This window comes from Arachis hypogaea, chromosome 19, assembly GCF_003086295.3.
Source record: "Arachis hypogaea cultivar Tifrunner chromosome 19, arahy.Tifrunner.gnm2.J5K5, whole genome shotgun sequence".
NCBI lineage: Eukaryota > Viridiplantae > Streptophyta > Magnoliopsida > Fabales > Fabaceae > Arachis > Arachis hypogaea.
The window spans coordinates 30717807-30730937 of record NC_092054.1 but is presented as its reverse complement, the minus strand read 5'-3'; the positions used below and the strand labels follow the sequence as shown (position 1 = coordinate 30730937).

Sequence of the window (13131 nt, the reverse complement as noted above, 5' to 3'; positions counted from 1 at the left end):
ACCTTTTAGACTCCGGATCATCGATTCAGTCAAGCTCCACTCTTTACAATGCACCAGATATGAATTATCCAAGAGAGGATTGTACAAGTTTTAGTTTTTATTAATGTAAATTTTTGTTCACCCATGAGCAAATTTCGGTTCACCATGGTTATAGTAGGGTTAATTTCTGACTGTTGTTAGTCTTTAATAAATAGTCACTTCTTTGTGAAATTATATATTGATATATGCAGTTTTTTTATTCGTCTAGTGTATTAATTTCTAAGTTGAATAATTAGAATTTATTTTGAGAAACGGGAATCAGGTGTAGTGCTAGTTACATTTTCCGTATGATTAATTAAATAAAAATTATTAAAAAATCTAAAAGAGTAACATAAATATTTTTAACTTACATTGATGGAGTTTTAAAACTCTTTCTTGGATGGATTTTCAGGGTTTAGGGTTTTAGGGGTTTAGGGTTTCTGGGTTCAGGATTCAGGGTTCAGAGTTTACGATTTAGGGTTCAGGGTTTAGGGGTTCAGGGTTCAGGGTTCAGGGTTCAGGGTTTAGGGATTCAGGGTTCAGGGTCTAGTGTTTAGGGTTCAGGATTTAGGATTTAGGGTTTAGGGTTATGTTGTTTAGGGTTTAGGGTGGTTTAGGGTTTAAGGTTTAGGGTTAGTGTTTAGGGTTTAGGGTTTAGGGTTAGGGTTTAAGGTTTAAGGTTTAAGGTTAGGGTTTTAGGGGTTTAGGAGTTTAGGGTTTAGTGTTTAGAATTTAGATTTTAGGGTTTAGTGTTTATGGTTTAGGGTTTAGGGATTCAAGATTCAGGGTTTAGAGTTTAGGGTTTAGGGGTTCAGTGTGTTTGCAACTTTCGGTTCGCCCAGTGTATTAATTTCGGTTCAGGGTTCAGGGTTCAGGGTTCAGGGTTTAGGGCTTAGGCTTTAGGGTTTAGGGTTTAGGGCTTAGGGTTTAGGTCTTAGGGTTTAAGGGTTCAGGGTTTAGAGTTTAGGGTTTATGGTTCAGGGTTTAGGGGTTTAGTGTGTTTGCAACTTTCGGTTTGTCCAGTGTATTAATTTCCGTTCACTGTGTTCTTTTGGTGTTCGTAATGTATTGATAAATATAGTGATTGCAATCACTGAGAACCTGAAATAAAACAGCAGCCAAACAGTTCCAACAGATATATAAATTAGCATCTCAGATGAGTAATCCATCTTGAATCAAATATAAATATTAACATTAACATTTACATTAATATTGACATATATACATTTGAAGTAAGCATTTTTTACTTTTTAAACAAGTTAAACAAAATATTGTTAATTACAACCAGTCAATCATAGTATATGCTATTTACTATCTAAATCCCCAGAGGTGAATTTACTATCATAGTATATGCTATTAATTTCTTCCACTATATCTTTCTTTTCTTGACTCATATCCCTATATACTGTTGCTATTGCCTTTGTTTGGCATATGCAATAATGAGTTTTCTACAAGTTTTGAAACAGAATGTGAGGATATATTTATAATACAAAATAGATGTTATTCGAATGAAAGCGGATAAATATATTTAATCTGCTTACGTTATAGTGCGGCTTCTCCTTCATTGTTGCCATTGTCTTGTTCTGTTTTGCTGTAATGAAAAATTTTGGTCAATACTTCACTCAATACATCAACAAGCACAAGCATGTATATTTTAATCAAGTCAATTAAAATGCCACAGGCCACCAAACCGAAAAACATTCATTTGCTGAACCAAACTCACAAAGGCCACTGAACCGAACAACGTTCGTGTGGTTAATAAATGGTGATCAACTTTCAATCAACAAGAATAGTATTCCTCTTTGCAAAAGAAATACTAAAGATAGTAACAACCAATTTCAAAGCTCTAGTTAAACTATCCACACTGATAAGAATAAGCATGTATATCTTAATCAAATCAACATCTTTCAAAATAAAAGTTTTTCAAATTTCATGAATTAGGTGTTCTTTCAAAATGACATTTGCAAATTAGCTTCTTTAAAAACTCTTATTAAAACTTGATATCTTTCTGTAAGTATCAAGGTTAACTACCATTCGTACTGATATCTATCCAATATAATGAGACAATTTTACAGTAGTGTGGCTTATCAAAGTGAAAGAGTTGTCTCTAATATCAATTGTCCTAAATAAAACTCATTTACATCAAGTCTCGAGATATTGTCAATTTTTCTGCTAAAATTGCTGACAAGTGTAACTCATGCTTAAAAAAATTGTAGAAAGGGAGAAAGACAAAGTTATTCAAGAGCGATACATTTGGACAATACACTATTTGCTTCTCAAAGGGATCCAAACTGAAGATTCTTACTAGCATTATATAGGACAGCCTTAAGGAAACTCATTCATGTGCAGAATCAAACATTATAAATAATGAAACAGCTAGGAAATGATTTGTTGCATGCTATCACAAAAAGAACCCACCGAACCAAACAACATTCACTTGGTGAATCAAAATTACAAAAGCCACCGAACCAATCAAATCTCAAAGCCCTAGTTACACTATCCACTAAATTGAATGAAAATAACAACAAATTTCATTCCAAGGCCTAGTTATATTGTAAAAAATACATTCACAAAAGTTCGATCTACTAAACGAAGCAAATCAATCCAGTAAACCTAAAATGCAACTAGAAGAAACGCGACATTGCAAGATTTCAAATGAATAGTAGTTTTCTCATACCTTTGGTATTCTCTGTTGCAGTTTTTGTTCGTTTCTGGTTGTTGCTTGCAAAATCTTCTCCCGATTCCTTTCCAATAGTGGTTTTCGCAGAGAACGTGATTTAAGTTTGAGTGATGTTGAGAGAGATTCGAAGAGAATGAGTCGTTTCGTGTATTGGTTTCGTGTTGAAGAAGATGTAACATTTTTTCATAATGAAGCGCAAATGAAAAAGGAGGGGTTTCATTCGTCTCTGGCGCATGTTTTCATTCGCCATTTAATGCGCCTGATTCTATTTGGGCTTGGGCCAACTTGGTTACATGGTTATATGGATGTGTAGCAACCCTGATTCAATAATTGTAGAAAAAGATAGAAAATGGAAACTAACATTTAAAATATAACAAAACAAATTCAACAATAATAATTCTTCCAATCTTTTTTAAAAAAGAAAAATTCAAATATTAGAATATTTTCCTATCCTAATTCCTATGTTTCTATTTGTCCATGTGATTCAAGTTTTTCCTTCTCTTCTTAATAATAAACTACTAATATTTTTGTTCTACCAAACTAGTTTAACTCTAAATTAATCAATTAATGGATTAGAACAAAAAAAAGAGTAGTGAAAAACAGAGCATAAGTGTTGAGAGGACTGAAAAACTGAGGAGGAAAAAAAAGAAAGAAAAAAGAGAAAAATGAAAAAGTAAAGGCAATGATCAATATTCATAAGGAAAGACAGGGAAAAGACCGAGCGACAGAGTAATGACAGTGGAAGAATAGAGAAGAGAGCTTTAGTGAGAGACAAAGACAACATAATGATTTCAAAAATAGAAAATATAGAGACAGTGAAAATGGAGCAAGACTAGGGTTTTGAGCGTCTTCATCACCACAATTTGGGCATGGGTCGTCGGCAGAAGCGTGATTCCATCATTTTAAGAGTTTTTTCAGTGATTCTGCACGAACGCTATTCTTCTTACTCGAAGAACATAAACAAGTCAGAATGATGGAGTAGAATCTGAAACTCGTGCGATTTCACGAGTTGACTCGCAATTTTAACTACCTTACGAATAATGTGCGTCTTAACAATGTGTGCTTGTATTAACGGTAGAAATTAAATCATTATACAAGAAAGATTATTATGCAAAGATTCTACTCCCTAAATTATAACGTATCAGATTAATTTTAAAAATTATTAATATCGAATACATCATTGAAAGTTCAACTTAACATTGTTGACAAATTATGTATTTAAATAAAGTGGATTTTAAAATTATCTATATGCAAGAATTGAAAAATAATTACATATTCATTCTATATCAATTAGCAAATCTAGATAAATTGTTGTAGGGGGTAAGGTTTTACGAATTTAATCAATTTATAAATAAACTACTATGAAGCATTGTGGTTTACGTGAAAAATTTAATGGGATAAAATCATTATCCAAAATTACAATTTATGAACAAACCGATGGGACAAATCTGCTACTACCAATCACGTTTTAGTGTTTTATGTGTTAGATGCTATAAAACCGTAATTGCTAGCTACTAATTATTCATTTCGATTGTTTTCAAAATTTTATTTTGGAAAGTTTTCAGAGAGAATCACAAGGATCACACATAGGTGTGGCATTGGAAGAAGATGATCGTGGTTATTGACTAGACGGTGTTGTCCACATTGCTGGAAACTCAATAAAAAAGTTAGTGTAAAAAGTTGTTCTTAGTTAATTCAAAGAAAAGTAATGATATATTATTGATTAAAGAAAGTAGATTTGGAGTGATAGTCATAAGATTGATGATAGTGTGTTATTATTCGTTAAACATGCTAGTTTTATTATCTATTAATCTTGATTCATATAATTTGAAGAAAAATAGTGAGGTTAATGATATTGTGTTTGGATATTTTAGTGAAGATTAGAAGACATTCACCAACTTTAATTTATAAAAATCAAAATTTTTTAGTTGATTATTATTGTTAGAATTTTCATTAAAATTTGATTAGGGTCAACTTTTTATTTGTTGATGCAGCGAACTAAGTGATGTATCTACACGATCGGGTCATCCCATACTTAGAGGTTGTCGGGTTGTACTACCTGGCAAGGCTGAACAACCATTGATTTAGGTTGGATGAGTCTTTGGTCAGTGCATTCATTAAGAAGAAGCATCCTGAAACGCACACCAGTTGCTGTACCAGTTGGGGTTGCTTATTGATGGCGAGGCGGTTAGCAGGTGCCTCACTGATTTTCCACAATTCATTTCTGATGAGAAGCTAGCATGAAAATGGTTTGAAGAGCTACTTGGTAATCTTCCGTCGATGACTAAACCAATAAGGTCAAGCATATGACAGTTCACTTCATATAATTCCATGAGAAGCTCAAGGTGCTCCTAACCAATGCGAGTGAAGAGAAGTGCGTATACACGCTCAGGTCTATATTATGATATTGCTCTCTACTCAGCTGTTGCGTGACAAGAATGAGAATTGGGTTCACCTTCGATGGTTGTCATTTGTGGCAAATCTAGAGAAACTAAGTTAGTATAGTTGGGGTTCGATCACTCTCGAATAGTTGTACAAATGCATGTTTTGGGTGGCCAACAAAAATGTAACCAACCTAGCCAGACCGCTGCAACTACTACAGTCATGGATATTTTAGCAGTTCCCCACACTGAGGTCGTATGGCTTCAACACATTTTTTTCCCATTGACATCCAAGTATGATTGAGTGTTTTATGTTGGCGATATTTAGATAAATGCCTTTGTGTCTCTATACGTTGAACTAATGATGGAATTGGAGATGGGTGGAATATCTGCCTACTTATATGAGAAGGAGCCGAAGGTTATTCGAATGAGGGTTGCGTTGGATAAGTTGCAGGCTCAAGATGTAAGTAGTTTCAGGTTTTAAATCATATTACATTTCATATTATGGTTTCTTTTTATGTTGTCATCTAAAAATGGTTTATTTTTTCCAATTTATGTAGAAGCCATATTCTTCAGGGGAGGTTATGGGGATAATTCACCCGAGGAAACTTGTTAAGGAGGGTTCGAGGTTAAGAAGGCGGTGACAAGCTTGACCTATTTTGTTGTGATTGAGTGGCATAAGGTGGATCAAGTCATACCCTTTCTCTACTGAAGTGAAATCCGAATCAACCAATTGCATCATTTTTCAAATTCTTTGCACTTTCTATGGTACTTGAGGTGGTCTGATAACAAGATTTTTATATTCAACTCCAGGATGGATGCTATAACTCTTGACACTAAGTACATCTTCTTCTTTATTCTGGAATGATTGGCCAATTTGAAATTTTGTTGGAACATTTGTATTGTACAATCCCTGACCCCAAAAAGTAGACTCAAACTCCTGTTGTTGCGCTATTGCCTCCAAGTTTATGATGGAAAAGTGTGGCAGGTACTGCTGTGTGGCTGAATTGCTCCTGTATCTCATCACTGTCCCCACCTTATCTTGGCAGGCTCCTCTCATTTGAATCATCTTCTCGCATTGTATTATCAATTCGATCTAATCCTCCGTCCTTCGCACCATTAGAAATCATGAAGAGAACCAACCATTGCAATCATAAGCTTGCTAAAAAAACGATTATTTCCCATGACACAAGCATCCCCATCATTGTGGTTTAAATCAACTGTAAAAGATGGAGATACCACTAACACCAGCACCAGTATGACTACAGGCATTGAACTTGAAGCCCCCAATCCAACAGATTATGGATTCAGAGCTAATCCCGCAGAACTGGTGATAACATCTTCAAGCTTTGCATAAAACTCATGGTTTCTCACCTCTAGAAAGTTTTTCCAACAATGAAACAGAATTTACAGATATGTACCGAATCCTATAAAAAAGGTATCATACTTTAAAGCAGCCAACACCACGGCAATCATAATCTTGTAGAATAATTTCTTCACAGGCTTGGTTCTACACACCCCAAACATCTGTAATATACTGGTTTGAATATCTACCAAAGTATTTGTTGAATGGATAAAAATACTTAAAGGTTCTTTATTAGTAAACTTTATACTCTCTCTTTTGCTTTTCTGAATCTTTTCCCTGTGGTATACATGAGCTACGAAACTATCCTCACTTGACATTGTATTTAATCACTCTACATCACAATCACGTTTAACTAGTATTTATAGACAAAATTTCATTTATAAATCTCTATACCCTCTCAAGGATTACCAAATTCATGTAAACTGCTGTTATGTATTGCGTTTTATGTATTTACACTTTTTCTTTCGTAAATTACTACTATCTATAGCGATTTCTGTTGCTTTTTCATTTTCTCATAAAATGTGATATGTCATATAGGTTTATTTGTAAATTCATAAAATTTTATACCCTATAACAACTTATCTAGATTCAATACAAGACCGAGATATAATTATTTTTTAATTGTTGTATTTAGATAATTTTAAAACCTGCTCTATTTAAATATATATATTTTGCCCTAATATTGCATTAGTACCTACAAAATTTAATATAAAAAATTGTACTTCAAAGTTAAAATGTGACATCACATTACTTTCTCACTAAATGTGAACAATTTTAAAAGATATAATGTCAAGTTAAATGTGATGTCTAACTTGTTTTATAAACTAAACTAGGACTATGTATTTTTGAGATACAAAATACATGCTTGTTTATTTATTTATTTATTTTTTTGAATACTATGGTTTCTTAATTTACCCATGCAAGGCAATAACAGGTAGAATTGTTCATTAATTAGAAAAAATGTCAATATGCATTTCACTTTATAATTTAGTAAATACAAAGACAATGCAATTATTAATTTTTTGTTTTCATGGTATCGTTCAACTCGATAAGACATGGACTAATAATATGTTGTAAATCTGAGTTTTATTTAAGAGTTTGTCGCTGGCTAATAGATTGCTGTATACACAAGGTAAAATTCAAATCTTCGACATCTATTTAAGCAAACGAATGAACTGACTATTCGACTAATTTAAATTAGTTAAATACAATTATTAATATTAAGGCTAATTTTGTCCTAACTTATTTTTAAAAATATTTATTTGAGAACCGGAGGAGTATAATATAATTTTTGCGCTGGCTCTTGCATTCAAGTGTAAATTAATCATCTAGGTGGTTCACATGGATCAAAGTTGTATAAGAGGAATCAATCTCCTTTCATTTCTATTTTCAAGAATAACAATGTTTCATAAACACTATAAATTAATCACTATATATTTATATAAATTTATACATATTATTTTATATATTTTAATAAAATATCAATTATATTAAAAAAAATCAAAATATTTACAGTAAAATAATTAATCATTTTACAAAATAATCAAACATTTTATAAGTATAAAAATTAGTCACATTTTATTTTAATAATTTTATTCATATTTTAATTATAAATGTAAATATAATTTTGAGCCTAAGTACCAAAAACTTGTTGTATGATCCTTTTTTTTTTTTTTCCACCAGTAAAACCTATAATCTAATTTTTCTTCGGGTTATCCGCCAGCTGTCTAACACACTGAGTCTCTGACTAATTCGAACTTGACTTGTGTAGTTGTGTGGCCCATCTGTATGGTTGTACTTATATCCTAACGGGGATACCCTAAAATCCTAAATCATAATGTCTAAGTCTAACTACTCGTACCCTAAACTCTATGCCACACGTTTCCTTAGCATCTAGCACTATTAATACCTTAGCTAGAGAGAAATTCTGGTTTAAATTTAGAAAGTTGAAGTTTAGAATATACAACCTTTTTTGTTAATGAAAATTTAGAATAGTGATAAATTAAATTTTATGTATAAGTTAATGAAATTAGTTTTATGTTTATGAAAGATAATTTAAACTTTGTGTAAAAAAATCTGAAAATTAATTTTATTCATTGGTTAATATCTTAACATTTCAAACTTTAATTCATGGATAAAATTAATAGCTTATTCATTTTTAGTAAGTATAAAATTAATTTTATTCATTTATCAATAAATTTATGGACGTTTTGAGTTTTTCACGAACAAAAAAACAAAAAGTTTTCTATAGTAATTGTGACCCAAATTTTTGTTAGGATCTACACATCATTAGCATACAAATACAAATATCACTTAAAATCTAGGGGTGAGCACGGGTCGGTTTGGTTTGGATTTATGGTAAAATTAGAATCGAACCGATCAAAATATAATTGGTTCGGTTTGGTTCGGATTTGTATTTTTTTATATATGTATCCGAATCAAACCAAACCGATTAAGAACGAATTGGTTCGGTTCGGGTAATTGGGTACCCGATGATTTTGAAATTCATAAAGAAAAACTAAATTTTTATCTTAAAAATTCAACAAGTACAATAAACATGTAACATCAATAGAAATAATCCAAACATGTTAAACATCAAATACATTAAAAACTGAACTCATTAAAATCCAAACATATTAATAATGAATAATCATTGTCTAATGAAAAAGTCATATATATTTTTTTATTTTTTTATTTAATTAATATATGATCGAGTTCACGGGTTGGTTCGGGTTCCGCATCTCCAAAATCGATACCCGAACCAATCACTAACAAAAGCCATCGATTTGGTTCGAATTAGACTCGATTACCCGTTGGTTTAAGAACCAATTTAATTGGTTCGGTTCGGGTTCGGACGGATAATCGGGTACCCGCTACCCGTGCTCACCCTATTAAAATCAAAAGGAGAAAAATAATTTAATCAAATTTAGGATAAATCATACTAACTTATTGTCAATTTTTTTAATAGATTATATGTAATTTTCAATTTATTTTCCTCTAAAATTTTTATTGCAATCTTCATTTTATTGTGAAATAATTTTTAGTTCCTTCTTAAAATTTAACCTAATTCCACCCCTACTTATCTCTATACCGTACATAATCGTAGCACCATCAAATTTATTGTAACTTAATATTGCGCGAGCTACCGATTACGCGCATTTATGAATGACAATGGCATCTAAGCAAGTTAATGGGACATAGTAAGGGCAATGCCATTGATTCAAAACTATATATTAACCTCTATATCTCCCTTGAAATAATCAAACACCAAAACGTAGCAAACAACCAAAAAAAGATAATAATGTCTCTAGTGACCGAAGAGATCAAGGCCAAATCAGAGGTGTACCGAGGAGATGAACTGTGCCAAGAGAAAACACAGCTTCTCCTGAAGGAAGTAGGGTTACCCAATGGGTTACTTCCATTGAAGGACATGGAGGAGTGTGGGTACGAAAAGGAGAGTGGGTTCGTGTGGCTGAAGCAGAAAAAGAGCTCAACACACAAGTTCGAGAAGATTGGGAAGCTTGTGAGTTATGCCCCTGAGGTCACTGCGTATGTTGAGGTTGGGAAGATCAAGAAGCTCACTGGTGTCAAGACCAAGGAGCTTCTTCTTTGGCTCACACTCACTGATATCTATGTCGATAACCCACCGACCGGAAAGATCACTTTCCAGATCTCGTCAGGGCTATCCCGGTCATTTCCGGCTTCCGCCTTCGAAGTCGAAGAGAAAGTTAAGGAGGAGAAGAAGGAGAAGGGGAGTGAAGTTAAAGAAGGAGCTGCCGCTGCTGCTGCTGCTGCAACTGCTGTTCAAGTCAAAGAGGTTTGATTTGATGATTTAAAATGATGGTGCTAATTAAGTTCTAGTTATGATTATTAGATACGGTGTTGGATTCAATAAGTTGCTGGTTAACTACTTACTATCTTTGTTTTAGTAATTTAAAGTTCTTTCTAAATCTTGATTAGTTAGTTATAAGCTGTGTGTGAGAACCGATGTGCCTTGTAATGCAGCTATATTTATATAAGAGAAAGTCTAGGGCCAGCAACTTTTGTGTTTTGTGGCCAGCACTTAACCATCAAAAGAAAAGTGAGTGATCTCTCATCATTGGATGTAATCTCACACCATTAAAATTTAAAAACACTATTGATGACCAATTGATAGTTACAAAACACAAAAGTTGCTGGCCCCTAGCACTCCTCTGTAATTTAAGGAAGAATCGTATGATTGATGGTTCTCATGCTCTGGAATAAAAGAAATCTAATTTACTATCTAATATTGCTTTTGATTGGAAGCTAAGAAGTAAAAGTAAAGTTCATTGCTTGATAAATTTGATATGTAATTTTCTATAAAAAAATTCTTAAAAATTTAAATTATCCTCTAATTTATTAAATAAACACTTTGTTTTTTTATTTATATTTAAATATTTACTCACTTAAAAATTAGAAAAAAAACTATAATTTATAATTTAATATAATATAATTTATGACTTTCAGTCGTCATTATCTTAAACATTATTTACAAATTTCACTTTATTTTTTCCTCAGGCAAACAGAGTCATACTTAAATATTCTAGGGACTGATTTTAAATTTAACCTTTAATGATTAAGCAGGTTCTATAAGTATTTCTTTTTTTATAAACAAATTAATTTTTAATATAACGAAAGAGTGAACTTTTATTTTTGAAATATGTAGCAATACATAATTCTAATAAGAATGTTTATTAAAAGTATTTTGATTACTTGGAGCTTATAACTATTTTAAAAAAGAGGAAAGTATCGTTTTTATTCCAAACGTTTGTGATAAATTCTATTTGTGTTTCTAACGTTTAAATCGTCCTATTTGTATCCCTAACGTTTGTAAAAGTGATTCAATGTTATCCTGCCGTCAATTACACATCATGAGCGCTTTAGTTTGAGTTCTAAAAATCTCTTCTTGAAGTTAGAATACAAATGTCTGTGATAGAATCGATGATATACTCCGAAAAATAGCTCATCAAATGTTGAAACTAATTCCTACAATATTTACATAATTCACTTTTTTAGGGACATAATTGAATATAAACACAAATAGTGTGTATAATATTAAAATCGAACACATTCAATTGAGACCTAATTGAGAATGGATACATCCAAGTGTGAATAATTGAAAAATATAATCTGATTGGTTAGTATAATTGATAGTAGGATAACATTGAATTACTTTTATAAACGTTAAGGATACAAATAGAACGATTTAAACGTTAGGGACACAAATAGGACTTACCCCAAACGTTGGGGACAAAAACGATACTTTCCTCTTTAAAGAATCTAAAAATTTTAAGTTATAGAAATAAATATATAACATATAAAAATAAATTTTTTTTGACATAAACATATCGAAGTATATATATTAAATAATATAAAAATATTAAATATTCAATAATCTTTTATTATTCATATTAGTATATCATCTATATTTAAAATTTAATATTAAATGTTAAATACATATAATAATTGATACGAAACGTAATCTAGAGTAAGATGAAAAATTAAAGAAAGGGACTCATTTATCTCAATTTGATTTCTTGATGCAATAGTTAAGAAAATCACTCTACCTCTTCTATTCACATCCAAGTTTCTCAAAGAAATTTTCATTCATCAAAATTAAGAAAAAAAAAGTAGCTATCAGATTTTAGAGAATTTTTATACCTCTTAAGTTTAAAATCCTAACTCACAAGTTTACTAAAATAAAAATGGGTCAAATCATAACTAGGCCTATAACAAACAAAACAAACTAAAATAAAATAAATATAAAATAAATACTAAGAAAGTAATGCATATTTAATTCATCTTGACTAACGAGAGTTTTCAACTCATTTTGTAAATAGTACGACATTTGACTTTTCATAATCGTTAATCATTGTCTTGCCCAATTCTTGATGCATCTCCTGAACAAGTAATTTAGTCATGTTTGCAAAGTCTTCTTTTATTCTCTTAGTTGTTGCTCTTGTAATTGGACCAATTGGCATATGACAGTTCTCAATTTGTCCCACGTACAGAGCTCATATCATTCCCTCTCTCCTGAAAAAGATTCGTCCTCGAATCTGCATCCAAATTAAAAGGAAATAGGTCAGAGAGATTAAAAGTAGCTAACACATTATACTCACCTGGAAAGTCAATCTTGTAAGCATTGTTATTGATCCTTTCGAGCACCTGAAATGGACCATCACCCCTAGGGTCTAACTTGGATTTTCTTTGAGTAGGAAACTTCTCCTTTCTCAAAAGAACCCATACCCAATCACCAGGTTCAAAGACAAGTAGTCGTCAATCTTTATTCACCCTTTGAGCTGTCGACCTGTTTTTCTTTTCAAGCAACTCACATACTTTCACGTGCATTTCTTTAACCTTTTTAGCTTTGCTATTTGCATCCAAGCTAACAAGATCACTCAAACACAAAGGTAATAAGTTCAAGATAGTTAAGGGATTAAAATCATACACAAGTTCAAAAAAAGAAAAACCTGTTGATGAATGAATGTTTCTATTATAAGCAAACTAATAAAAGCTAAACAATCTTCCCAAGTTTTTAAATTTTTAACAATAATAGTACGTAATAAGGTCCCTAATATTCTATTTACTAGTTCAGTTTGACCATCAATCTAAGAATGACAAGTAGTAGAGTATAATAATTTTGTGCCTAATTTACTCCATAAAAC

General features: G+C 31.7%; 1 protein-coding gene across 1 annotated transcript; it reads left to right on the top strand.

Annotated features, from left to right (window-relative positions):
* The first annotated feature begins 9034 nt into the window (after positions 1 to 9034).
* LOC112779212 (uncharacterized) lies at positions 9035 to 10713 on the top strand. Its single transcript, XM_025823456.3, has one exon. The coding sequence runs from the start codon at positions 9636 to 9638 to the stop codon at positions 10266 to 10268; it is 633 nt and encodes a 210-aa protein (XP_025679241.2). The 5' UTR covers positions 9035 to 9635; the 3' UTR covers positions 10269 to 10713.
* The last annotated feature ends 2418 nt before the right edge of the window (positions 10714 to 13131 follow it).

Excerpts from the sequence above, each read along its gene's own strand:
- LOC112779212 (XM_025823456.3), top strand. The coding sequence starts at position 9,636 with ATGGGACATAGTAAGGGCAATGCCATTGATTCAAAACTATATATTAAC.